At 45.2% G+C, this 27,737-nt stretch overlaps 1 protein-coding gene across 2 annotated transcripts; it reads left to right on the top strand.

The window, feature by feature from the left end:
- Positions 1-346: 346 nt before the first annotated feature.
- Positions 347-27,488, top strand: LOC115100243 (exostosin-like 2). Of its 2 annotated transcripts, none has more exons than XM_029618605.1 (5): positions 347-652; positions 3,621-3,700; positions 7,515-7,846; positions 8,858-8,928; positions 26,207-27,488. In XM_029618605.1, the coding sequence occupies exons 2-5, from the start codon at positions 3,696-3,698 to the stop codon at positions 26,669-26,671; spliced, it is 873 nt and encodes a 290-aa protein (XP_029474465.1). In that variant the 5' UTR covers positions 347-652; positions 3,621-3,695; the 3' UTR covers positions 26,672-27,488. The 2 variants fall into 2 exon arrangements, with proteins under 2 accessions (XP_029474465.1, XP_029474464.1); XM_029618604.1 differs by having other exon boundaries at positions 7,437-7,846.
- The last annotated feature ends 249 nt before the right edge of the window (positions 27,489-27,737 follow it).

Raw genomic sequence — 27,737 nt, 5'->3', positions numbered from 1 at the left:
AGAAAATTCGAAATGACCAGTACCCTATAAGTACTTAGTATGAGAATTAAAAATGAGAAAATTTGAACAGCAGGATGCTATAAGTACTCCTTATGAAAATTCAAAATAAGAAAATTCCAAAAGATCAGCCAGGAGCTGTGACCAGTGCACTCAGCATGAGAAAATTCCAAAAGATCAGTCAGGAGCTGAGACCAGTGAACTCAGTATCCAATAACCAGCAGAAACAGATTTGATGAATTTAGATGAAAATCTTCATTGTACAGCCTCACAGGACAACCAAGAGTTAAAAAATTGTATCTCATGATGTCCCATCGCAACGACTCCACCCACTTAATATCCACTGAGACGAAGGCAGCAGGCAGCAACCTAAGAGTTCAAGTTCAGGCGATCCCAAAATATTAGAATAAATTACTACAGTAAACTGTCTCACAGCCCAAACAGGAGAGCAAAACAGCAAAATCGCTCGTAGACTGCCACCTCGATCGCGCTGCAACGGCTCCACATTTGATCGGGCTACAACGGCTCCACACTTGATCGCTGTGCAACGGCTCTACACACCAGCCGGAGAAAAAAAAAATCAGCTATTCCGCAAACACTGAGGCGAAGGCAGCAGGTATCAACCTCGAGTTTCAAGCGAACAAAGCCTAAACAGGTGAGCAAAATAGCAGGATTACTTGTCTGTTGACATTTTGAGTGTGCTGCAACGGCTCCATATTCGATCACACTGCAACAGCTCTGTATCGCAGCCAGAGTAAAAAAAATAATTCTGTAGACACAGTGAACTTAGAGGATTCCAGTATTAGCTGTTTTTTTTAAAACATTGCCAAATTTTATGTTGATCGGGGAAGAAAATCAGCAGGGGGGCCACGGAACTCAAACAGCCACCTCCGATCCCGATGACGTCATCATCAGAACCCCAGGACATACAAAATTTCTGTCATATAAACACAGTCACTCTCACACACACCCACTCATTCACTCACTCTCTTTCTCACACACACACCCATGCACTCACTCTCTTTCTCACATACACACACACACACTCACCTATGCACTCACTCTCTTTGTTACATACATATCCAAGCATTCTCTCTCTCTTGCTCACACCACATACCCATGCACTCATTCTCTTGCATACACAAACACAGGCCAGACCTCTCCTCTTCTTCAAGTCACTGGCGGGATGGGATTGGCCGATGGCTCTGCAGGGCCTCTCTTTTTCTTCTGGCTGACAGCCCTGCCAGTGCCAGGTCTCTTTTATTCTTAGGGATGCCAGCAGAATGGGGAGCACTGAAGGGCCTGTGGAGCCTTTTCTTTGCTGCAACCCAGGGCCGGTGCAAGGGGATTTGGCGCCCTAGACGAGCCTTCTCCCTTGTGCCCTCCCCTCCCCGGGTCACGCCACCACCCCCAGTCTCGGCCCCAACTCCTACCTCATTCTCGATCACGCCTGCTGACTGTGAGGTTTTCTGGGTCACAAGCAGATTAGGCACTGCTCGCGGCCTGCCAAATCTCCACTCCTCTTTGCCACCTCTTGCGGCCCCATATGGCTCGCATCCAGTGGCGCACCAAGGGTCTCCGGCGCCTGGGGTCAATGCATTTGTGTGCCTCTCCAGCATCCCCCCCTTAATCCTATTTTACTAATGCTTAAGATCACATAAAATCAGTGGAGTCTCTAGACAGAAGAATTGTTGGGGGAGGGGGGGAGTCAAAATGACATTTCTTCATCACACCCAGCTCTATAGCATGGATCCTGCTTTAAAATTGGTTATATAAAAAAAAGTGTTAATAAAAAAGTCCAAAGGGTCTTCTGCGTAATTTTAAAAAGCTGGCCAATTTCACACTATAAAATTATTTGATAGCCTCATTCAACTAATTCTATATGGCTATGAAAGTGAAGTCTGGAATTTACAGGAAGGGACAGAATGTCAATACAAATCCTGCACCTCCAGTTCTGTAACTCTGTGCATCCACTGAAATTCCCCCAAACAATGGAGCTTGGATGTTTCCCTTACAGCTCATCATACTAAAAGCTATTTTCAAATTCTGGTGTCACCTCACAGTAACAGCAGTACAAACATCTTCCACTGCCAGACACATTGTGAACGAACACAAAACCCCACAAAAAAGACACTCAAAATCTATACTGCAAGGACTCAAACAACAATAACCCTACCTGTGAAAAAACAAGGGTAAATATTACACTGGGACCTAGAATACCAATACACCACCTACTGAGGAAACAAAACAAACCTGATTGCTATAGATCCCTAATCAGACACTATATGCTAGCAGAATCTCTCATCATGGTCATACACACAGAGCAGAGACAGACCCTCACCAAATACAGAATAAAGCCACATAAAGTATAAATAGAAATGTACAGACAAAAACTGAACTGTAAAACACATCATGCCAGTCTCCAGTCTATACAGTGTAACAATGGAAAACCAAAAATTTCACCATTCCTCGTGAAACAAATCAATAAAATCAAGATATATAAATCATTAATCATAATTATAAAATCATACAAATAAAATAATTTCAAAACAGCTGATGAATAGAATATCCAATAATTAAAGACTCATGCAAATTTTGAAAGCTTTACCAAACACCAATAAAATATTTCAAACAGCAGACACATCACATACTACCCAATAATTAAAATGGTAGTCAATCAAGAAAAATGAACTTAAAAAGCCACCTTTACTTATCCTCTCCAGCAGTTCTCCTACTCCTTTCCCTTGCAGGCCACACCAGAAGCAGCAGTAGCTGCTGAAGCTGTCCTCACAGTAGGGGTGTGCATTCATTTTCGCCGTATTGGCAATCCACAACGTATATTGCACTATTCGTAGTATTCCCCACGAATACACGAATCTTCCCCGAATTATATGGCCACCTAAATACAAATTTAAACAAGCCCCCCACCCTCCTGAACCTCCCCAAGACTTACCAAAACTCCCTGGTGGTCCAGCGGGGTGTCCGGGAGCTATCCCCTGCACTCACACCCTCGGTGCTGGTTTCATCATGGCGCCGATAGCCTTTGTCACAGGGGCTACCGGTGCAATTGGTCAGCCCCTGTCACATGGCCATCGGCGCCATCTTGTGCTCATACCATGTGACAGGGGCTGACCAATGGCACCAATAGCCCCTGTGACATAGTATGGGCAAAGGCTATCGGCGCCATTTTGAGTACTGGCATCGGATGGACGGCGTGCAGGAGGTCGCTCCGGGACCCCCGTTGGACCCACAGGGACTTTTGGCCAGCTTGAGGGGGGCCTCCTGACCCCACAAGACTTGCCAAAAGTCCAGCGGGGGTCCGGGAGCGACCTCCTGCATGCCGGCCGTCCGATGCCAGTACTCAAAATGGCGCCGATCGCCTTTGCCCTCACTATGTCACAGGTACCGACGGTCGAGGTAGACAATTCCGCAGGTGTTCAGAAGGTCCTATAACACCTCATTCATAAGGTGCTGGAACACCGCCGGAGCATTACATAAGCCGAAAGGCATCACAAGATATTCGTAATTGCTTTAAATAACAAGGAGAAAAAGTAAGGTTAATCAGTATGAACATGTAATAATAAATAGTCATTCCTTCTTTATACATGTTCTTCTATTAACAGATCGAAGACATATATGCTGTCCATTTCAACTAATCCAAGCAGCTCTGAAAGAGGATTCCCAAATTGTTGGTATAAATGAGGTAAATAAGCTAGGGCAAGAAGAAATAATGAGACTCATATTCAAAAGCATTTAGCCATGATAACTTCTGAGTTATGGCTAAATGACTATTTGGGCACTTGCCAGGCTAAGTTCTAGACTGATAACTTATTATCCGGTTCAAATTTGGCCAGATGAATTAGGAACATTCCGGGGCATAACTGGGAGCAGCAGAGCTAGCCAGATTATGTATATAGCCAACTCTGATATTCAGTTATCTGGCTAAGTATGGTCACCTCGTCGACCTGTCCTAAAGTTAGCTGAGAATATTCAGCAGCGTACCGGTGCCACTGAAAAGACAAGCTAACTAGCCGAGCCACACAGCGGCTGAATATGAACCCCAATGTGTAATGTTTTTTAGACTGCTTTTACCTGTGTGGTTTAATTCATTGTTGCTGGTTTTGAAGACCCTGTTTCTGGGGAGAACCTTTAGGCCAGTCCTGGCTTATTTATTTGGATGTTATATTTATTTACTCAGCTCTGATCAGTTTTTCACTATCTGGTGAAGATTCAAATGGCAGCAACAAGGTTACAAATACCGCATCGCACCATACTGAGAGGTGTGCTCCCACCTACTTTCAAAGTGGGGCAGAGGGATAGGATAAAGTTGGCTGAAGGATGGTTTACCAAATTTTTTTCTAAAGCCTTCAGAAATTATTTGAGTAGGACTGTACTCAATTATCTGAAGTACTGTTGTGTATTTCCCAATACAGATTTTGAAGCAAAAAGGTCTCCTTCCAGTACTGGCCCTTTAGTAACTCTTTTTGACCAAACTAGCATCTCTGTCAGAAAGTGGGTATGACTAACCCATAACTTAATAAACAAGCATGAAACACTCTACCTGTAGATTAGTTGCCATCATATATACTTAGGCAGAAGTACAGTGCTATGTAACTTTCTCTGTCAACTTGCAGTTGCCTTGGCTTGTTATCTCACCATCAGTCTATCACTTTACTTGCTTTTGTGTCCAAAATATTTCTCTTATTTCATATGTAGAACTGAAAATAAATAGTATACACCCATTACAGCAATACCCCAACTTTGAAAGCATTATTATAATAGCCCACTATGCCAAAACTTTACCTGCAATGAAAAGAACCTGGCATCCGTAATATTCACCTTCTATATTTCACAAACCAGAGCAGATTTTTGGAGTTGCATATAAATTGTGATTACTAGAAACTGGAAGAGCTTGACAGTAAATAGCTAGCGCTGCACTTGAACTACTTCTCATACACTTCCTGTTACCATCAGGGACATTGCTCTGATTCAGTTTGACTGCACAGTTAAACCTTCGTCAATTCCCTAAGGCAGTAGTATTCACTCCCAGTCCTCAAAGGCTGCCAACAGGTTGGATTTTCAAGATATCCCTAATGAATATGCATGAGAGAGAACCTGCCTTCATTGTATGCAAATATATCTCATGCATATTCATTAGGAATATCTTGAAACCCAGGGTTGGTGGTGGTCCTCGAGTGCTGGGAGTAAATACCTCTGCCATTAGGAAACCTGTAATTCCAATGTTGGTACAATTGCATTGGCTGCGCGTACAACAAAGAATCAAGTTCAGGGTACTCGTCTTGTTATTTAAGGCTATTAATGTGCTTGAGCCTCCTTATCTGAAAAATGTGTTTACTAAATATGCCCCCTTGCAGTCTCTACACTCAGTAAATAAGCAACTTCTGGTGGTACCTTCCATTAGATAATTTATAAACTGAATGGCAATCAAGTCAAACAAATAATAATACTAATAATTGATCTTCCCATCTCTCATTGGCAAGCTTCACTTTTGTAGGGACAACTCTCTGGAATGCATTGCCAGATGAGCTGCGGATAATTGCTGATTATGCTTAGTCTCATAAACAACTGATGATGTTTCAGGAGGCCATTTCTTAGGAGAAGTTACTTAGGTTCATTCATTAGTAAGAAGCATAGTTTCAGTTTTAGTCGCACAGAGGGAAAAGTTTGGAGATGGGCCCAGCATCAGTATATATGCTATGGGAATGGGAGGGGAGAGGGTATCCCAGTTATTGAGAGACACAGTGTTTCCTCCCTACCCCGTTTCTCCTCCTTCCCTGCGCTCCTCTCCCTGCTGGCAGGAGGGAACCGTACTTACCCGCATTCACTCTCCAGCCACATGGTTCCAGTTCCCCTGCAGATGGAACTGTATAGTCGGTGCTGGCAGATCCTGCAAACCACAAAATCTAGGGATGCTACATGATTCCTACTGCAGCATTTGAACCATTTGGTGAGGAAAGAGACTTTTCAGTGGTTTTATTCCTGCCAGCAGGGAAGTAGCTGAGGAGAGAGGGAGGAGAGGGTGGGAGGGAGACCGGGGATGGAAAGCGACATGGAAGAGCTAGGAGAGAACTGGAGCAGATTGGGTTGGGGAGGGAAAGGAGCTATGACCCAATTCTGTGTTTGCCAGCTGCATTTCTCCACAAACCACACATGTATGCCTTTGCTTGAGACTAATGGGTGTGCTGCATCTTAACTGTTTGAGTAAGGACCTTGATACTAGCCCATAATACCAAACTTGTTTGTAGAACACACATCTTCTGTTGTCTGTCATATGTAACCAAATGGGCAAGCTACTGGGATTCTCCCTTGTATCATCAATATTAATAATGATTTGATCTTGCATGGTAACTTTTCAGTTAAAGAATATCCTGATGCATTGTATGATCCAGCTCAGAAACACACAGCGTATAGAATTGTCTGTAGCCAAATGGCCCTGCAGCTGATTTCAAATCACCCGAATTTTAAGAGGCCCACGCACGTAAAATCTGGGGGTTACGTGTGTAGCCGTGCGCACGCTGAGTGCATTTTAGAAATGACCCGGCCACACATGTAATCCCCGATACGTGCAGAAGTGCTGGGCCATTGAAAAGGGGCGGGGACTGGCTGGGCCAGCAGCCATTAGGCTCTGTCCTAGGGAAGTGCATGCCGGTAGCTGGCCTGCATACGGAACTTACTTCATCTATTCAGATGAAGTAAGTTCTAAAATTAAAAAAAAATAAGGTAGAAAAAGAGGTTTTAGGGATCGGGGAGGAGAGCAGAAAAGGGAGGCAGAGTAGGAAGGGGGATAGGGAACTATAGAAGGCCTACGTTGCCGCGAGTCCTGACCTGTCCAGACATGTGTGCACGGATATTAAAATCCAGCGCTTGTTTGAAAATTGACCTCTATGTGTACACTGTATGTTCTTATTTGTTGAGTTACCTTAAGAGACAGATATCATCTACAAGTGATGGAGCCATGAATGACCAACCTTCATAAAATAGGTTATAGAATATGCAGGAAGAAGGCTGCAGTATCTGATTACAAGCACAGAGAATATGTATTTTGGACTTCTATATATGTGAATCTTCTTTCAGTCATCATTAACAAGGATTAGCAAGGAAAAAGTCAGTGCCCGACAACAGGACTCGAAGCTGAGACATGGGGCTCCTGAGTCCTATTCTCAGCTCTACTAATGATGCTGAATGTATATTTCACTCGTGAATTGTCAGTTTACTTGACTATAATTAGAAAGTAATAATTGTCACTTTAGAGACTTTCATACATGCTATTCCGTGAAAGAAGGTATTTTGCATGAACATTTCTGTCGTAGTTTTGATGAGTACTGGAGAATATTATCAACATCATATCTGCTAACTTTATTTGCTAATTATGTGTTTACAATCCCAGTTTATTCAAGGTGTTGCTTTCCTGTTTCTAGACTCTTCGGAAGAGCTGTCTGGGTAAAAATGCTTCGTAACTGTTTGGTAGTCTTTCTAGTCTCATTTCTTGTACACAGAGCCTTGACAGCTTTGCTTTCTACTGCCAAAGAGGATGAATTAGCCACATTGAGAAGGCAGGAAGGCTTCCTTAGAAAGCCCTCTCTGGATTCCTTTACTCTGATCATGCAAACATTCAACAGAACAGACATTTTGCTGAGACTCCTGAATCATTATCAGGCTGTTCCCTGTCTGCAGAAAGTGATCATTGTGTGGAATAATGTTGGAGAGAAGCCACCAGAAGGGCTGTGGCACTCTCTTGGACCACAACGCATCCCAGTGATGTTCCAGGAACAGGCTGTGAACAGATTGACGAACAGGCTCCAGCCTTTTCAAGGGCTGGAAACAGATGGTAAGGACCAGCTTTCACTACGTCATATTGTTGTCATATCCATTACTCAATATGTTGTTACCTTATGTAAGCCGTCTTGGGCCCATCTTTAGGAAAAAGCATAATATCAAATGCTTATAAATAAATATGCATTACTTCAGGCTGCAGGGGTTTAAATCTCCTTTGTGTCTCTGAAAGAAAAGGCAAAGCATGACTAAATACGTGTCCACAGGAGGTGCTTAAACAAATATGTCCACATTGGCTGCAGTCCTGCCAGCGATTAGTTTACAAAGTGTAGTGTGCTCTGTGATGCTCAGTGCAGAGCAGATCATCCTGCAGCATTGTGGGATAATTTCCTCCCCAGTAGCTCACAGGACATGCCACTCCAGAATACTACAGAGCTGCTTGTTTTGCATATCACAGCACTTGCTGCAATTCAGAAACTAATTTAGAGCCAGTACAGAAGGTTTTTGGGTTTTTGTTTTTTTTAAAGGTTTCCCTTTAATGAGCAGGTGCAAAGGTCAGGCAGAGTAGCACGTGCACTTTTGGAAATCCTGTATATGCATGCCGCTTTCCTCCCCCAAAGGAAATACGTCTACAGGAATGTCTCCTTTCAATCGAGCTTTTTCTGCACATGATGGAAGCCACTGGTAATTTTCAGTCAGGCCAGTTTACCTGAGTAAATACCAATTTGCTCATGGAAATGGCTTTGAAATTTGTCCTCCTTTTGCCTCTGTAGATCCTGGGTATTCTTCTGGGTGCTTAGCCTCTGGTGGCCTCTGATCTCTTGGTTGGCCTACATGGGGCTTGCTTCAGAAGTGGAGGGCTCTCTGAAAGGCTCTGCCCAGAGCTAGACTGCTGCACAAGAGTGCACTTACATTTTTGTGTCAGCTGGGTTGAAGTGCTGCTTCATGTAACCCATTGTATCTAGAAGCTATTCCCCTGCTTCACCCCTGCATAAATGCATAATGCTATGATTATGTTTACAGTCAAAAATAGGAGCTAATATTACATGTTATTTTTCTATTTCAGCTGTTCTGATGATAGATGATAACATCGTGGTTAGCGCACATGATCTGGCTTTTGCTTTCTCTGTTTGGCAGGTCAGTGTTCATGCACTTTTATTGAGAGGCTCCGAGGGGCTGGACATTTTCCTTGCTTGTGGTGCTTGCTTGCTGCCATACACAATTTTTTTTTTTTTTTTGGGTCAGTGCAAGTAAATCCGAAGCCTCAGGTACATAATGTATCCAGCATTACACACACATTATTCTTGTACTGGACAAGCCTAGAGCTGCCAGTTAAAGTCTGCTGCTATTTTAAAGAGATGACAGCCCCAAGTACATGAGTGGGGCTGTCATCTCTTGTTTCAGTATCAAAAGTGAATTTTCCTCTAAATAGTGGTCAGGTGCAGTCCTGTCTGAGTAAGCTCTTTTTGTAGTAGCAGCACATTTTCAAAAGTACTTTTATACAAGTTAAGGAACTTGCTTTATTCTTGGAAAGGATTTCAAGTCACTGTGGTGGCACAGATGGAGCATGTTGTATGAAACTGCCAAGTTGGAATGTTACAGCAGCAATGATCATGAAAGAGTTCAGAAACTAGGAGGGGCTACCAAAATTAAGGCAGACAACGCCCTTCCCAATCCTGGCTTGATGAGCCCACAGCTACTCAGGTTTTCAGGATATTGCTATGACTACACATGAGATGAATTTACATATAGTGTGTCTTCAATGTGTGCATATATAATATCAAGACCGGATAAACCGTGGAGATAAAGCGAGACACACGTAAGTATAATACAGGCAGGCAAGAGTGTGTCATGATAGCGTATTGAATCTGCAAACAGTTTGAACAGAGTCCAAATACAGATGTCCAAACAAATTTTAATTAGAAGAAAATCAGAAATTCAAGTATTTAAGGCAGCAAATAAGTACGCTCTAGAATAATGCAAGAGTGATATAACTGAAAGTCCATATTGGGTCCCCCATCACGGTCAGTGTTTAGCAGCAAGCTGTGTCGGGAGGGACCGAGAAGACCCAAGGGATATTAAAGAATTCCATGATATATAAACATAACGATAGATGGCAGTTAAGAACAGCAGATCACACAAAAGAGCAAAGCCAGCCAAGGAATAACAGTAACAAGAAATCATACTGTTGCGATGCCGCGATGGGACAAACACACAAGCGGCCTCTCGCCTCCTGCCAGCAGAGGAAGGCTGAGTTTTTCTTGCGGCCTGGAGTCTCGATGATGACGCCTGCCTCTCAGCACGGCCTGGATGCCACCGATGCTGGCTCTCGGTGCGGCCACCGACGCTATCCTCTGCTTTGCAACACAACGCAGCCAACTCCACTTCTTTTTGCAGCTTGGATGCCGCTGACATTAGCTCCTCCATACAGCTGAATCGCTGCCCATGCTGGTGCTTCTGCCCCGACATCTCTAGATGTGCGCACACACGTCTCTTTACAATTAAAAGGGCCCGCGGCAGGAAAAGTCCCATCAGTTTCTCATCATTCCAGCAGCCCAGGGCTCTCTGTCAGTTCCTTGGGGCCTTCGCAATGGATCCTCATGGTCGTCCATGGTCTCTTTGTCTCATGGTCTTCTGTGGTCATTCTTCTGTCTTGATGGTCTTCATGTTCCTTGTTAGATGTTCCTGGTCTCCTTGTTCTTCATGGGAGCTCCTCCATGTTCAGTGCTCCTGGTCTCTCGTCAGTTCCTCGTCCAAGTCTTCTGAATCTTCAATCAAGTTCCTGATGTTCCTGTCTTCATTCTAAAGTCTGCATTCTAGATCCTTGCTTGTCCCTCCTCCAGGCGTGCCAGGGATGTGGTCCACAACCAGCCCATGGGGGCCGGTGTAGGGCGCTTCCTGACACAAGGCTTGTTTCCAAGACCATCTTCTCTGGATCAAGTCCTCGGAGTCCATCCTTGTTTTTAGAGTTCCAAGTTCTAAGTCAAGTTCCAAGTCAAGATTTGAGTTCCCAGCCATGTTCCTAATTCCAGGTCTCAAGGAGCTTGTCCAGACAGCGGCTCTCCATGATCCTTGTTCCAAGCCATGTCCTCGCTCCCATCCTCATCTGAGTCTCAGTCCCTAGCTTGTTTAGCTCCTGACGTGGTCTGCAACCAACCTGGGCCAGGTTGTGTAGGGTGCGCAGCGAGACAGCATGGTCCATGACCTGCCCTTGGGAGGTGTAGGGTACAATGCGATGCAGTGTCCATTGAAGCTGAACTCTAACTTGAACCTGAGCCTTTGTCCATGTTCCTCATCTACAAAGCCTTCATTTGTGTTCCTCGTCTCCAGATCCTTCATCCAAGTTCCAAGCTTTCAGTGTCTTCGTCCATGTTCCTCGTCATTCCATGTCCTGTCCTCAGCCTTTGTATGTCCTGACTTGCTTGTCGTTCCAAGTGGAAGGTCCAGAAGAGCTATTGAGTGGCCAGAGGACTACCCCAGAGTCCAGCATTGCATTGTTGAGTCTCACTCTATGTATGCAGGTTCAGTGGAGGCCTGAGAGCTACATTCCAAGTCCAAGCTACGTTCCAAGTCCAGCCAGTGCCTGGATACGCTTGCCTTCAAAGATGTGTACCTTGGAGCTCTACTCTGAGTCATGCCATGATCGAAGGACTTACTCTTTCTTGAACAAGCGACGGCATCCTGTGCTTGCAACACATACCTTCCAAGCAACTTTACGTTACATTGGTTTCATGGCTCAAATGTGATTTATTACAAACTAGAAATACACACATAACTTTTAGACGTTTGCAAATGAGATTTACCGAAGGTAAAGCATTTAAATGAAAAAAGGTACCAAGAGGCGCATCCATACAGGAGTGAGATGTAAACAGCCAATTAGGAAGCTGTACATTGTCAGGCAAAATTGGAGCACATATTAAACACAGCTACAAAGGATTCCTTGTATGGAGAATTGACACTTTGTTCTCCATGACATCTCCTCCCTCTCGCAAGGTCCTTATCGGCATTCTAATAATTCCTCTCGGATGGAGTGGTCCTTATTAAAATCTTTGGCATCAGATGCCTCTATCATTATCAAGCTGGCTGACAAGGGAGGTGGAGTTGTTGTCATGGACAGAACCATATATAATGCAGAAGTCAATTCTCAACTGGCCACCCCCTCCTTCTACTTGTCCCTTCCCTTTGACCCCCACACCCATGTTACAAAGATATCATCTTTAATCCAGGAAGGTCTACAAAATCATTACATTACTTCTCTTGAAACTGACTTCTTCTTTGAGAAGTTTCCCATTACTCTGGTGATATACATTCTCCCTAAAATTCACAAAACTCCGCAGAACCCTCCAGGTCACTCTATAGTTTTAGGGCTTCGTTCTCTACTAGAGCCCCTTTCAAAATGTATTGACAAATTTTTGCAGCCATTTGTCTCCCTCATCCCCTCGTATATCTGAGACTCTGGATATTTCATTACTTTATTGCAGGATTTACAACTCCCTTCAGGCCTTTTCTATTTAGTTACATTAAATGTTCCCTTTACACTAATATTCCTCAGGAAGAGGCCTTAGCGGTGATTGAAATGGTCCTCAATTAATATCCATCAGACTCTCATGTACCAGCTCAAACTAGCTCACTTTGCCTTCGCCGAAAACTTTTTTTTGTTTTCAAGATTCCTTTATCAAACAAATCAAAGGTACAGCTATGAGAGCCACTGTGGCCCCCAATATCACCTGTCTTCATATCGAAGTTTGAATCTAGTTGGATTCATAAAACATGCCAAACTGGGTCAGATCAAGGGTCCATGAAGCCCAGCATCCTATTTCCAACAGTGGCCAATCCAGGCTACAAGTACCTGGCAAATACCCAAAAACTAAGTATATCCCATGCTACTGATGCTAGTGATGGCTGTGGCTTTTTTCTAAGTCAACTTGATTAATAGCAGGTAATGGAATTCTCCTCCAAGAACTTATCCAAACCTTTTATAAACCCAGCTACACTAACTGCACTAACCACATCCCCTGGCAACAAATTCCAGAGTTTAATTGTGCATTGAGTGAAAAAGAACTTTCTCCGATTAGTTTTAAATGTGCTACATGCTAACTTCATGGAGTGCCCCCTAGTCCTTCTCTTATCTGAAAGAGTAAATAATAGAGATGTGAATTGTGTGCCCGATCGTTTTAACGATCAGGTTCGGATGGAGGGAGAAAAAAATCGGATCGTTAGAGATGTGAATTGGAATCGGTTCTGATTCCAATTCACATCGTTAATTTTTTAGTGAGGCCTGAGCAGATTTAAAAAAACCCACCCCCGACCCTTTACAAATGACCCCTTTGCTCTCCCACCCTCCTGAACCCCCCCCCCCCCAATATGTTAAATTACCTGGTGGTCCAGTGGGGGGGGGGTCCCGGCGCCATCTCCCACTCTCGGGCCATCGGTGCCATTTTGGCTACCACTGATAAAAATGGCGCCGATGGCCCGATAAAGAAAAATCCACCCGACCCTTTACAAATTACCCCTTTGCTTCTCCCACCCTCCTGACCCCCCAAAAAACCTTTTACATGTACCTGGTGGTCTAGCGGGGGGTCCAGGAGCCATCCCTTCAATCATACCCTCTGTGCCGGTGCTGGACTAGTTTCAAAATCGTGCCGATCGCCTTTGCCCTCACTATGTCACAGGGAGCGACGGTCGCTCCCTGTGACATAGTGAGGGCAAAGGCGATCGGCACCATACTGGCAGTCGATCGCCTTTGCCCTCACTTTGTCGCTCCCTGTGACAAAGTGAGGGCAAAGGCGATCGGCGCCATACTGGCAGTCGATCGCCTTTGCCCTCACTTTGTCACAGGGAGCGACGGTCGCTCCCTGTGACATAGTGAGGGCAAAGGCGATCGGCGCCATTTTGAAACCAGTCCAGCACCGGCACCGAGGGTATGATTGAAGGGATGGTTCCCGGACCCCCCGCTAGACCACCAGGTACATGTAAAAGGTTTTTGGGGGGTCAGGAGGGTGGGAGAAGCAAAGGGGTAATTTGTAAAGGGTCGGGGTGGGTTTTTTTTTTATCGGGCCATCGGCGCCATTTTTATCAGTGGTAGCCAAAATGGCGCCGATAGCCCGAGAGCGGGAGATCGTGCCGGGCCCCCCCCCCCCCCACTGGACCACCACGTAATTTAACATTTTGGGAGGGTAAAGAATTGGTTTTAAAGGGTCGGGGTGGGTTTAGGGGTTGTTTTGGTGTGCAGGTTTTCCCGCCTTCCCGCCAAATAATTCCCGTACTCGATTTAATGATTTTTCACGATAAATCGAGGGAATTCCTATTGTATCGAGTCCCTTACCGATTAATGACGATTTTAAAATTATCGGACGATAATTTAAATCTTAAAAAATGATTCACATCCCTAGTAAATAACCGATTTTACATTTACCCATTCTAGACCTCTCATGATTTTAGACATCTCTATCATATCCCCCCTCGGCCGTCTCTTCTCCAAGCTGAACAGTCCTAAACTCTTTTTAGTTTTTCCTCTTAGAGGAGCTGTTTCATCCCCTTTATCATTTTGGTCACCGTTCTCTATATCTTCTCCATCGCAACTATATCTTTTTTGAGATGCGGCGACCAGAATTGTAACAATATTTAAGGTGCGGTCTCACCATGGAGCGATATAGAGGCATTATGACATATTCCATTTTATTCACCATTCCCTTCCTAATAATTCCTAATATTCTGTTTGCTTTTTTGACTGCTGCAGCACACTGAGCCAACGATTTCAATGTATTATCCACACTAACTTCTGTTTATTAGCTGCTTTACTGACTATTACAAGCACAAACACATAAACACACTAAATAATATACCCAAATAGTTTACATCTCCCCAATACTTAAAAAAAAAAATCCCAAGCAAAACTTACTGATTCCTTTCAGCCACCAGCAAGGTGATCCTCTCCTCTTAGTGCTCTCACTAGATTGTGGGTTACTGAGCTCTTCCCTTGCAATATATCTTGTGCTTCTAAGGTAAATTAGTACAAAACAATCCCTTTGGAGAATTACTCTACAGTTAGTTGTCCTGAGTGACTCTGCTGTTCTGATTAACAAATGATGGTACCTTATCAAATCAATTACACAATCTTAACACCATTCCAAGGTGAGTAACTGAACTTTTCAATCTTTTTACTTAGGTATACACTGTTTCTAGCTTATTTCTAACTTCTGTCTACCTTTCTTTTTTTGTTTTAATATACAAACATACTAACTTCTGCTTATTAGCAGCCTTACTGACTATTAAAAGCACAAACTCACTAAATAATATACCCCAATAGTTTACTTCTCCCCAATACTTAAAAAAAAATTCCCAAGCAAAACTTACTGACTCCTTTCAGCAACCAGCAAGGTGATCCTCTCCTCTCAGTGCTCCCATGGGAACATTTTCAAGCAATTTATTCCTATCTGCCTTAGATTTATAGGCAACATAATCCTCATTTGACAAGGTAGTGAAGTCCAATTTTTTTTATGTTTCTTGATTGGCTAAACACCTGAGATGTCAACCTGCACTTTGTACATAATATTCAGGCCTTCCAGATCCCCTTTCTCAATATTTTGGTAAATGTCGATGATAACACTCTGTCTACTTCTATCTTTCATAACACCTTGCTAAGATACAAGAGCAATCACCCACAACAATATCCTGTGTTCCTCAAGAGCTGATTACATTGCCCACACTCAAATCATGCAGTCCTGGTTTTATCCAGAGGCTGTCCTGCACAAAAAAAGCAAATAAACACACTCTGTATATTAATCGGGACCTACTTTTCATTCCTCCTGTCCAGCAGTGCAAAGAATGACCTGCGTTCTCCCCTTCTCTAGTAGGATCAACAAAGTCTGCATAAGCATCAGATGGCATTAGCAAGTTTAGTCCCATGGCCAATATTTTGTGAACTCCCCTTGTTTGCTTTCCAGAGAGGTAAGAATATGCATGATTTTTTGGTTACCCCCAATCTTGGTATACCTAAATATATTCCCTCTAACAGTGGTCATTTTTCATGTGGCTGATGTGTCACTTGCCAATATTCTGATGTTTGTTCTGACTTCCATCACCTGGTCACCAGCAAAATCTCAGTAGTTTATCTTGTGAGCTGCATGTGCCCTTTGTTTGTTTTATATAGGTATAACAACTCACAAATTAAAAACTCATAGTTTTGAACTTGTCTCTTGTATTCGCTACTCAAGGAGCGAGGCACCCATAGGCCTTGCATTATTCTGAAGCTTATGTGTCTGCTGCCTTAAACACTTGCGTTTCTGATTTTCTTATAATTTAAAATTTGTTTGGACATCTATATTTGGGCTCTGTTCAAGTTCTTTGCAGATCTAATACACTAATGTGACACATTATATGTAATCTCATACATATTCATTCCGGATATCTTGAAATCCTGGCTGATTGGGGGGGGGGTCACCAGGCCAGGTGTGAGAAGCCCCGTCCTATGAAGTGAGACTGGAGGACCTCAATATATGCATTCAAGATGCAACACTTCCAGTGTAAAAGAAGTCGAAGAGCAAGTGGTTATAAAGTATGGCTGCAGGAGAAAGGTAAAGGAGCTTGTCTTTACAGAAAGGGTAGGAGACGCTCATGGAACAGCCTCCCAGTGAAAACGCTAGGGGTTGGAAATGAAAGGGAAAAATTTCACTAGGGTGTACATTATAGTGGTAGGTAGAGAAAAAGGGCCAGTTAGATGAAGCATTGTCATCTTTATCTAATTTCATATTCTGTTTCTATGTTCATAATTATATGGAAAGAACATACAATGTCATATGTGCAAAGTTTTAAATGTATGAAAACACATGCTGGGTGTGTGTGCATCAGGACCTTTGCCCCCATGAAAATAAACCTGCAGCTTCCCTGATAAATAACTTGTACATTAATTCATTAATGTCTACAGCAAAAAAATTCATCTGTTTTCTATAAACTTGCTTTTCTCTTGTGCTACAAGACTGGCTCATGTTTTCATAATCAGGGGCTGTTTACTGAGCTCATGTTTTCATAATCAGGGGCTGTTTACTGAGCTACGCTAATGCATTAATGTACAATAAACAGCATTTGCTCAGTGACCTGTCAGATCGGTTTGTCCCTCCTACCAGCAGATGGAGGTAGATGGCAAGATCTGTGTCTTGATGCTCTCGCTCTGGTGCAGCAGGGAAGCTGTCGGTAGTCTTCTGCCTCCAGCAGATGGTAGGCTGATCTAGCAGAAAGGAAGAAGGAAGGGCCACCGAGGCAACAGCCCAAGTTCTGGGTTGGTTCTCTCAGGATAGGCCCAGGCCAAGTCAGGGGAATTCCAGTAGGCTGATACTGAATATAAAAGGGGTAAACAAATCCCTGAAGATACATTTTCAAATGCAATCCTTGAGAATAGTAATAACAGCAGAGAGAAAAGGAAAATTTCTATTCTCCCTGGATTTGTCAGAAGCTTAACTTCACATCCCCATCAGAATGGAGCATCAGCGCTTCCTGAGATTTGTGATAGGGAAAGAACACTACCAGTTCAAGGCAATGCCTTTGGGCTAGCAACGGCACTTGGGATCTTTACAAAGGTAATGATAGTAATGGCAGCAAGGAAAGAATCGGGGTCTATCCATATCGGGATGGATGGATTATCAGGGCCAGTTCTCTGCGGGAGGGTGGCCTAGCAATGCAGGTGATTATGCAGGTATTGGAAAGGTTGAGTTGGTAGTGAACAGAGCCAAGAGTCATTTACAGCCCTTCCATGTATTAAAAAATCTAGAAGCACGATTCAACACAACTTGGGGCATGGCACCAGCAAGGGTTCGCTCCTCAAGTCCACTAGGATTTTGGGCAAGGCATCTCCCGGGGAGAGAATCTCTTGTCAAGGGACTGGGGTTTCTTAACTGGAGGGCAAGGCCTAAGGGGTCTTCTTACTAATTTTTACATTTCCAGTCAGCTCAGGTGTGGGAAACGGGGGTCCCACTAGAACTCCAAGTTAATGTTCCCTCTGAGCGGATCACGTCCTGCCTGCCTGCTAAAGAGGGAGAGAGAGAGAGTGTGTGTGTGTGTGTGTGTGTGTGTGGGGGGGGGTCTGTGGCTCTCACAGGCATGCATACACACAATGTATGAGAGGTGACAAAGCCTGCAGTGGCATGCGGTCAGGGCCTTCAAGCGATTCAGTGAATCCCCAGCCCTGGACCTTTTTTTATTTTCAGTTGCACGTCTGCACAGCTAATAGAAACAGCAGCCTGTGGCTGCCTGCAGGCTTAACCTCGGAGGAAGCCAATAAAAAGAACATGTTCATGAGGTTGAATGTTCTATTCCTGCACATACCCAGATCAGTCCAGAAAAGTGGGTTGTGTATCCCTACCAGCAGGTGGAGTCAGAGAACAATTAGAACTTTGGGCACTACTACATAACGAGAGTGCCACCTGCAGTCACTCAGTATTTCTCTGACTCCAGCGGGTAGTACAGATGCACACCTGCAGTCTTTAGTTATATTTTTTATTTAGTTTGAATTTAATTCAAGGCGCCTAACACCTCAGGTCGCTTCCTGAGGTGTTAGGCGCCTTCGTGGGCCATCCCTCAGTAGAAGCTGGACGTCCAGGGAATTGGATATTCCTGTCAGGGTTTCGCCCGCCACAGTTTGGTGTCTAATGACCAGGGGCTCCTGGCTACTCACCACCGTCTCTGCTACAACTGCTCCCTGGTCTCCTGCAACAGCTTTTCTCTGTGTCTTGGTAAAGTTTAATTTAAAAAAAAAAAAAAAAAAGCTGTTTTCACTGTGGCTGACTGACAGTTTTCAGTGCTGAGGTAAGGAGAGGTGCAGGAGGGACTGGGTCTTTTAAGGCCGGCCGGGGAAGCTGTCAGCAGTTTTCCCCTCAGCTCCCGGGGCTCCGGGGCATTTTCTGAGGGCAAGGATGAGTTTTTCTCCGTGTGCCTTGTTTACTCGCCACTTCCCTGCTGGGGGCCTTGCAATTTCACTATAGACAGGCTCCTTTCCCGCAGCACGTCTGCGTGCGTTTTTTTTTTTTCTCCTCAGCCGGTAGTCTCTTAGCCCGCAGCACGAAAAGTTTTTGTTTTTTGCTGGTCTTCCCTGACTGAAATTTTCTCTGCGTCGCAGCTCTGAGCGTTTCTTTTTTTTTTCGCTCCCTTTTCTATTTCACTTCAGACTATCGGCGCGCTGCTGCAGATGGGACCGAAAACAGAATTGCAGGCCTGCCGCGCGTGTGGGTCACATTGCCAGGCATTAGATGCGGCCTCCTTATGCGCAGTGTGTTCCCCGGGGGTTAGAGGGCTCTTCAGGGCTTCTTGCCTCCTCCCTTGGGGAGAGAACGTCTGTCTCGCCTTCAGCTTCACGGGAAGAGGATTCTCCACCTGTTCTAGCCCCAGCGAGGGAAGACCTCACCGGGGGAACTGATGATATCACCCCAGCTGACTCTCCAGTGGGGGAGGGGGATCCGGAGGGATTTTCCCCAGAATTTGTTCTCCTTATGCACCAGGCTTTCCTGGCAAGGAAAAGCTCGGCGGTAAAGCTGCCCGGTCTCCTGGGGGCAGGTTCGGACCCTCCTGAGAAAAGAGGTCAGGATACGGACACTCGTCACTGCCTCTCTGATCAGGCTCACCCCACAGGGGATTCTCCCCAGGGCACGCGAGATCCAATCCCGGGGGCTGGGGCGGCAGACCCGTATTCACAGCCAGATTCAGCTGATGTGGATACTGATGATCCGGATGAGCCCGATGACCCTCCTGTGGAGGGGGATGACCCCAGTGTGGTGCGTTTGTTCAAGCGGGATGCGTTAAGACCCCTTATTCCCCAGGTCCTTGAAGTTCTGGGACTTAAGGTTTCTCAAGAAGAGTCTGACAACGAGGGCATCAATCCAGTCCTCGACAGCATTAGGGGTCCCTCAACATCTTTTCTTCTGCCTAAGAAGGTTCGCAAACTAGTGACTCGGGAGTGGGAGACTCCGGATTCCGGCTTGAAGGTGGGCAGAGCTATGGCGAAACTGTACCCGTTATAGTCTGATGTTTTGGATTTACTGAAGATTCCAAAGGTGGACGCCATGGTCTCGGCAGTCATGAAAAAGACCACTATCCCAGTTGCTGGGGCAGCTGCCCTTAAGGATATGCAGGACCGCAAGCTGGAGATCCAGTTGAAGCGAGCATTCGAGGTTGCAGCGCTAAGCCTTCGGGCGGCGGTTTGCGCTAGCCTCATGCAGAGGGCCTGTCTGCTTTGGGTCGAGGAGTCGGCTGCCGGGGCCGGTACGGGCGACAGTGGGGCTCTGCAGTCCACCCGCCTAGAAGCAAGCATCGCTTATGTGGCAGATGCTTTGTATGATCTGGTGAGGACCTCGGCGAGAGGTATGGTGTCCTTGGTGTCTGTGCGGCATCTCCTCTGGCTGCGAAATTGGGAGGTGGATTTGTCCTCCAAGTCCCAGCTTTGTAATCTACCCTTTAAGGGCAAGCTCTGGATCAGCTAGTAAAGCTGCTTGCTGAATCCAAGGGCAGTCGGTTGCCAGAAGATAAAAGATCTTCTAAGAAAGTCTTCCCTCCTCGAGCTAGGTTTCGGGACTCTCGCTGCTTCAGAGTGGGTAGATACTCCGCACCTCCTGCTTCTAAACCTGCTTCGGGGCGCCAGCAGTCCTTTCGAAGGGGTCACCGGCCCGGAAGAGATTCAGGACATCTTGGTGTAGGAAGTAATAAAACCCCCCAATGAAGCCACGAGCACCCATTCCATCGTCGAAGATGTCGGAGACAGATTATCCAACTTTTACATGGAATGGGCAAGAATTACATTAGACCACTGGGTCTTAGATGTGATCAAAGACAGGTGTTCTCGCGCCCGGTCCGGGAGGTTTTTGTGGAGTCCTGAGTGGCCTCCAGTGTCAAGTGAGAGGCGGTCCGGGTGACTCTACAATGACTTCTCGAGCTCAAAGCTATTCTCCCTGTTCCGGAGGCTCAACAGGGACGAGGTCGGTACTCCGTGTACTTTGTGGTCCCCAAGAAGGAGGGCACATTTCGGCCCATCCCGATCTGCAGAAGGTGAACCATTGCCTTTGGGTTCCTCGCTTTCATATGGAAACCCTGAGGACAGTGATGGCCGCGGTTCGAAAAGGGGAGTTTCTCGCTTCTCTGGACCTCACGGAGGCGTATTTACACATTCCGATCTATCTGAATCACCAGAGGTTTCTGCAGTTCAAGGTCTTGGGACGACACTTCCAATTTCGAGCCCTCCCATTTGGTCTCTCAACAGCTCCTCGCATGTTCACCAAGGTGATTGTGATGGTGGCGGCCTTCCTTCGTCAGGAGGGAATCTTGGTCCACCCGTACCTGGACGACTGGTTGATTCGTGCGAAGTCTCGGGAGGACTGCAAGAGATCAGTGTACATGGTGATGTTCACATTGCGATCCCTAGGTTGGGTAATCAATGTGCAGAAGAGGCACTTGGAACCCACTCAGAAGTTAATTTATCTCGGAGCACAATTCGATACCTTGCTGGGCAAAGTGTTTCTAGTAGTGGATCAAATAGGGAAGTTGCAGGAACAAATGCATTCCCTTCTTCGAAGAAACAATCCCACAGTGTGGCATCATCTTCAGGTCCTGGGCTCCATGGCTTCAACCTTGGACTTCGTTCCTTGGGCGTTCGCTCACTTAAGACCTTTTCGGTGTGCGCTTTTGTCTCGCTGGAGCCCCGTGTCAGAGCAATTCCATCTACCAATGCCTCTACTTCCGGAATCCAGAGCCAGTCTGTCATGGTGGCTGTCATTGGACAATCTGGAATGGGGGGGGGGTAGATTTGGACACTCAGAATTGGCTAATAATCTCCACCGTTGCCAGCCTGTCAGGTTGGGGGGTGGTGTGTGTGCAGACAGGTCTGCCCAAGGGCTCTGGTCGGCGATGGAAAGATCCTGGTCCGTAAACCGGCTCGAGACCAGGGCTGTACTTCTGGCCCTGTGGGTGTTTCTTCCCTGGATCCAGGGCAGAATGGTGCGAGTCTTCTCAGACAATTCGACAACGGTGGCATACATCAACCGGCAAGGCGAGTCTCGAAGTCCCGCCGTAGCACTGGAGGCACGTCTTCTGTTCACCTGTGCAGAGCACCATCTCGAGGGCATTGCCGCATCCCATGTCGCGGGAGTAGAGAATGTGCAAGCTGATTATCTCAGTTGTCAGCAACTAGACCCAGGGGAATGGGAACTATCTCTAGAGGCGTGGAATCTCATTTGTGCCAGATGGGGAACTCCTCAGCTGGATCTGATGGCAACGCAGGCGAACGCAAAAACAGTTCATTTTTTTCAGCCGTTGCCGAGAACAGGGCTCGGTGGGCATAGACGCTCTCGTGTGTCCTTGGCCGAAGGGGATTCTGCCGTATGCCTTCCCGCCCTGGCCCCTCATAGGTCGGCTTCTCCGTCGCATAGTGCCCACTTCGTCCGTGGTTCATGGATCTGGTACACTTGGCTCTAGAGGGTCCCACTTCAGGTTGCTCATCTAACACATCTGCTCCATCAGGGGCCCATGTTTTTGGATCGGGAGGATCGCTTCTCTCTCGTGGCTTGGCTTTTGAGAGGCGACGTTTAAGCTTGAGGGGTTATTCAGAACAAGTCATTTCCACCCTCCTACAGGCGAGACATCCAGCCACCTCTATGGCCTATGTGAGAGTTTGGAAGCTTTTTGAGACGTGGTGTCATCAGCGTTCCTGTGACCTTTTAGTGGTGCATGTTCCTCAGGTTCTTGACTTTCTGCAACAGAGCCTCGCTAAGGGCTTGGCGTTCAATTCCCATTCATGTACAAGTTGCAGCTCTAGGTGCCTTGTGGGGAAACTTTGACGGCTGTTCACTGGCAGCGCATCTGGATATTGCTCAGGTCAAACATTTGCGCCCTCCCATCCATTCGGTGTGTCCAGATTGGAGTTTGAATTTAGTCCTGCGAGTTCTATGTGGCGCTCCTTTCGAGTCTCTTCGTGGAGTTTCCCTGAAAGATCTGACTTTGAAAATGGTGTGTTTGGTGGTCATTTGCTCGGCCCGTCAGATCTCAGAGTTGCAGGCACTGTCTTGTCGGGATCCCTTTCTTCGGATTTACGACGATCGGGTATCGTTACGTATGGTTCCGTCCTTTGACCCTAAGTTGGTTTCAGCCTTTCACGTCAATCAAACTGTGGAGCTTCCGGGGTTCCCTAACTGGTCCCGGGAGACTTCTCAGAACAGAGACCTTCATCTTTTAGATGTGCGGCACGCCTTACTGCGTTATCTGGAGGTTACCAATGACTGCAGGTGGCACTCTCGTTATGTAGCAGTGCCCAATAGGGATGTGAATCGTTTTTTGGCAATTTAAAAAAATCGTCCGATATTTTTTAAATCGTCAAAAATCGGTACAGTGCGCGATACAATAGAAATTTTCACGATTTACCGTGAAAAATTGTTACTCCCGTTAGTGTCCACTAACAGGAGTTATTTGGGGGAGGTCGGGAAAACCCGCACACCAAAACAACCCCTAAACCCACCCCTACCCTTTAAAATTGACCCCTTACCTTCCCCCGAACCCCCCCAAAACGTTTTACGAGTACCTGGTGGTCCAGTGGGGGCGCGGGGACTGATCTCCAGCTCTCGGGCCATCGGCGCCATTTTGACTGCCACTCAAAAATGGCGCCGATGGCTCGATTAAAAAAAAACCCACCTGACCCTTTAAAGATAACCCCTTAACTTCTCCCACCCTCCCAATCCCCCCAAAACATTTTTAAATTACCTGGTGCTCTAGTGGTGGTCCCGGGAGTGATCTCCCATTCTCGGCCGTCGGCTGCCAATCATAAAGATGGCGCCAATGGCCCTTTGCCCTTACCATGTGACAGAGTATCCGTGCCATTGGCCGGCCCCTGTCACATGGTAGGAGCACTGGCTGGCTGGCGCCATCTTTAAAGATGGCCGGTGCCCACGGATGGCGCCACCATCGGCGCCATTTTTGAGTGGCAGCCAAAATGGCGTCGATGGCCCGAGAGTGGGACATCAGTCCCCGCGCCCCCACTGGATCACCAGGTACTTGTAAAAAGTTTTGGGGGGGTTCGGGGGGGTGGGGGAAGGTAAGGGATTAGTTTTATAGGGTCGGGCCTCACTAAACAAAAATTAATGATGTGAATCGGAACCGATTCCGATTCACATCTCCAGCAATCAGATTTTTTTCTCCCTCCAGCCGAACCCGATCGTTAAGACGATCGGGCATACGATTCACATCTCTAGTGCCCAAAGTTCTAATTGTTCTCTGACTCCACCTGCTGGTAGGGATACACAATCCACTTTTCTGGACTGATCTGTGATATTACAGGAACGAAAAGGGTAAGGACCAATTTTCATTTCATCAGCTATTTTAAAATATTTATTCTTTTTATTAGTACGGTTTTACATTGATATTTTATATTTCTTGAATTTATTGTTGGTCGGTCTTCTGGTGCTTGGGACTAAGGGGAGGGATTCTGCTAATGTGTAGTTTCCGAGTACGGGTCTATAGCAGTCTGGCTTGTTCTATTTTCAGTAGAAGGTGCATTGGTTTTCTAGGGCCTTGATGTAATATTTGCAGTCCTTCTCTTTCCTGAGTAGGGTGATAACTGTTTAAGTCTGGGTTGTTTTCATACAGTAGATTTGTTTCTAGAAGTAAACTGTAGTCTTGGCAGGATGTGAAAACTTTTATTGGACTATGTAAGTATTATCCAAAATACTACATGTGAGGTTTGAGACATTGTAGGAGCTGTCTTGTGAATGTCTGTGATCTGACATCTGAAGAAAGGAACAATGTAGTTTTAAAAGCTTTTGTGTAATATTTTAGATACAAGTGTTTTTATTTTGCACATATTTTTAGGCAGTGTGGCATGTTCTGTTTTCCTAATAGAAGGTGTTTTGGTGTTTAGGGCTTGTTGTAATATTTGCAGTGTTACCTTTTCCTAGATAGGGTTCTTGTTGCTTGAGTGCTGTTTTGGTATTGGAGGTTTACTATATTATTTATAATTGTTCTTCATGCCTTTCTGAGGACTAAGCTCACACCCAATACATGTTAAAATGAGCCTAATGCCGTATGGGTTCAAATATCTTCTGTATCTTAGGGAGAAGGGATTGAGGGAGTGAGACTGCAGGAGACCTGGGGGAGGGGGTGTGGGAGTGGAGAGGGAACTGAATGAGCAAGACTGCTGGTGAATCGGGGGGGGGGGGGGGGTGTCACCGCATGCCATTGAAATCCCGTGTATGTAAGGCAGCGGGAGTGTGTGAGAGCATGGGAATGTATATGAGAGAGAATGAACGTGTGTGTGAGAGTGTGTTTGCAAGAGAGTTTGTGCAGCCCTATCTCCCCAAACCCACGACAATCACAGGGTGACTAGAAATCAAAAGATCCCAGATATTAGTTTAATTATTTCGGTGTAATTTGATGTTTTGAAATATTTTATTGTATTTTTAGGAAATATTAAAATATTTTTCTTATTGTATGATTTATTCATCAGATGTTTTGAAATATTTAATTGGTGTTTGAGAAATACAAATGTATGCAAGTTCTTTAAATTACTGGATGTTCATCTGCTAGTTTGACGTATGGTTTTAATACTATGAATAAAGTTTTGTATCTCTTGATTTTATTGCTTGATGTTTTACGAGGAATGATGATGTTTCTGTTTTCCTTGCACTGCATAATTCAGTCGGGCTTGGGGTCTCCAGTGCAGTTTTTGTTGGCATATTTCTATTTATACTTTATGGTCTCTGTATTTGGTGAGGGGTCTGTCCTGTATTTTAAAGGTCCAGTTCTTGTGAAACTTTAATTCTTGTTATGAAAATGCTGGTAGTTATCACTGCCTTGGACAGTCTTCAGTTCCTCATTTCTATTTTAAACAGAAGTTTGCTCTCCTATTAATTTCAGTTGCATGCAGAAAATGGTTTTTAATGTTCTTGCAGGAAATATTTTTTCATTCACATATTTTATTGTTGTAACTGCTGTTAGTAGATTAGGCGATTATTTTAAGGGATGGACTTAGCCAATGATCCCTTTTAAGGATTGGATTGCTGTGAGCATAAAATTGATAGGCTTTTTGCATCTAAGAAAGCAGTGCTCACGAGGTAACGTAACAAAAAATGTTTGCTTGCAAGCAAAACATTTTACACACAGCAACCTCATCCTTAGAGGGAACATTGTCTCCAAGGATTTTTAGAGCACTCCATTGAGGGGTGTTTTTCTGGGGACCATGCAGTCACTTTGAAACATGGCAGGCCCAGGATAGGGGACTGCCATAGCACATTGCCATGACTAAGGATTGCAGGTAAACTACCACAGAATTCAGTAAACTGTTGTATTCAGTAAATCCCATGGTATTTTTCCTCGTGGTACAAATACCACACTTCAGTAAATAAGGTTTAACATTGGTGTTGGTTTCCTTAGTGAATGTTGACTTGTCTTTCAGCAATTTCCAGATCAGATTATTGGCTTTGATCCAAGAAAACACATCCCAACTCCTTCCGGCATATACAGCTATGGTAGCTATGAACTGCAGAGCCCTGAGTCAGGACGTGGAGACCTGTACTCTATGATCCTGATAGGAGCTGCATTCTTCCACCGGCGGTACCTCGAAAGCTTTCCAAAGCAGCCTAAAGCTGTGCATACTTTAATAAATGAGACTCAGAACTGCGACGACATTGCTATGAACTTCATAGTTGCCAATCACACCGGGAAACCTTCAGGAGTGTTTGTGAAGCCCGTGGACATCAGTAACTCGGGCATGTCACATCGAGCAGAGTATCTGCTACAGAGATCATACTGTCTAAATAAGCTGGTTACCATCTATGGTTCCATGCCTCTGAAGTATTCCAACATTATGATTTCTCAGATTGGTTTTCCTAATTATGCTAATCACAAAACTAAAATGTAATGATGGAAAATCTCATACTAAGGTTTAATGTGTTTCTATATTATTTTTTTTTTAGGAAATTGTTTTGTTTTTTCACAGATGTTTCTTCTAGAAAATGTAAATGTTAATGGATAGAATCAATGACCATGGCCACTGAAAGGTATTATGGGGCCAGGGTTGAGTATTTATGTGTAGGACTCCTTTCTGTTCCTCTCCCTCGTCCTTCTGTAAACACTCATTCAGCTCTTCATCATTAACAAACGCCCATACTGCTGAATCTCAGGATATTAAATGGACAGAATGACATAGTTCCATAGCTCAGGTCCTGGTGCTGTTTGCTGATTGTTGGGGGATTCAGGCTTGCATCCTCATTCTGGGACTGGGTGGTGCTCTCAAGCCCAGGGAACGAGGGAGAATGACTGTCATGACAGTAGTGATCTCTTCTGGTGAACAAGTGACAATGAGGAGGCAGCACTCGGTCAGACAAATGTTCCTGCAGCTATCTGAGCATGTCATCTGGGAAGGATGAAGATGAGCTATAGAAGGGTAAATAAACCAAAAGGAAAAGAAATGAACCAAGCAGTTTTTCTCTACTAACATCTTCCTTGGGTCTGTTGGCCATCAGAGGGGGTCAAAAGAGCTCACGTGCTGAAGTTTACATTCTTCTCTCTTATCTGAGCTGCTTTACAACATGTACTGAACTTAGACTTACTACCATGTATGTTCTTGTCAGGTGTGAAGGACAACTTCGGTGCACCTCTTCCCATTACTATGCAAGATTGGATGTAAAGCAAAATTGCTTACCTTGTAATAGGTGTTATCCCAGCACAGCAGGATGTAGTCCTCACATATGGGTGACATCGGTAATGGAGCCCTATGTACGGAAAAACTTCTTTAAAAGTTTCCATGAAACTTTTGACTGGCACCAGAGTGCTTACTGAGCATGCCCAGCATGCCATGATATTCCCTGCCACAGGGGTCTCCCTTCAGTCTTGTTTTGTAGCAATTAGCGTTAGCCAAAAATAAAATAATAAAAATGTATCGGACCCAACTCCGCGGGGTGGCGGGTGGGTTTCATGAGGACTAC

Source organism: Rhinatrema bivittatum, chromosome 10 (genome assembly GCF_901001135.1).
Source record: "Rhinatrema bivittatum chromosome 10, aRhiBiv1.1, whole genome shotgun sequence".
NCBI lineage: Eukaryota > Metazoa > Chordata > Amphibia > Gymnophiona > Rhinatrematidae > Rhinatrema > Rhinatrema bivittatum.
Note: the sequence above shows the minus strand (reverse complement) of the source record. Positions and strands in the feature narration are given on the sequence as shown.

Excerpts from the sequence above, each read along its gene's own strand:
- LOC115100243 (XM_029618604.1), top strand. Across the intron at positions 7,847-8,857 it reads TCAAGGGCTGGAAACAGATG|CTGTTCTGATGATAGATGAT; the intron begins GTAAGGACCAGC and ends TTTCTATTTCAG. Across the intron at positions 8,929-26,206 it reads TTGCTTTCTCTGTTTGGCAG|CAATTTCCAGATCAGATTAT; the intron begins GTCAGTGTTCAT and ends CTTGTCTTTCAG.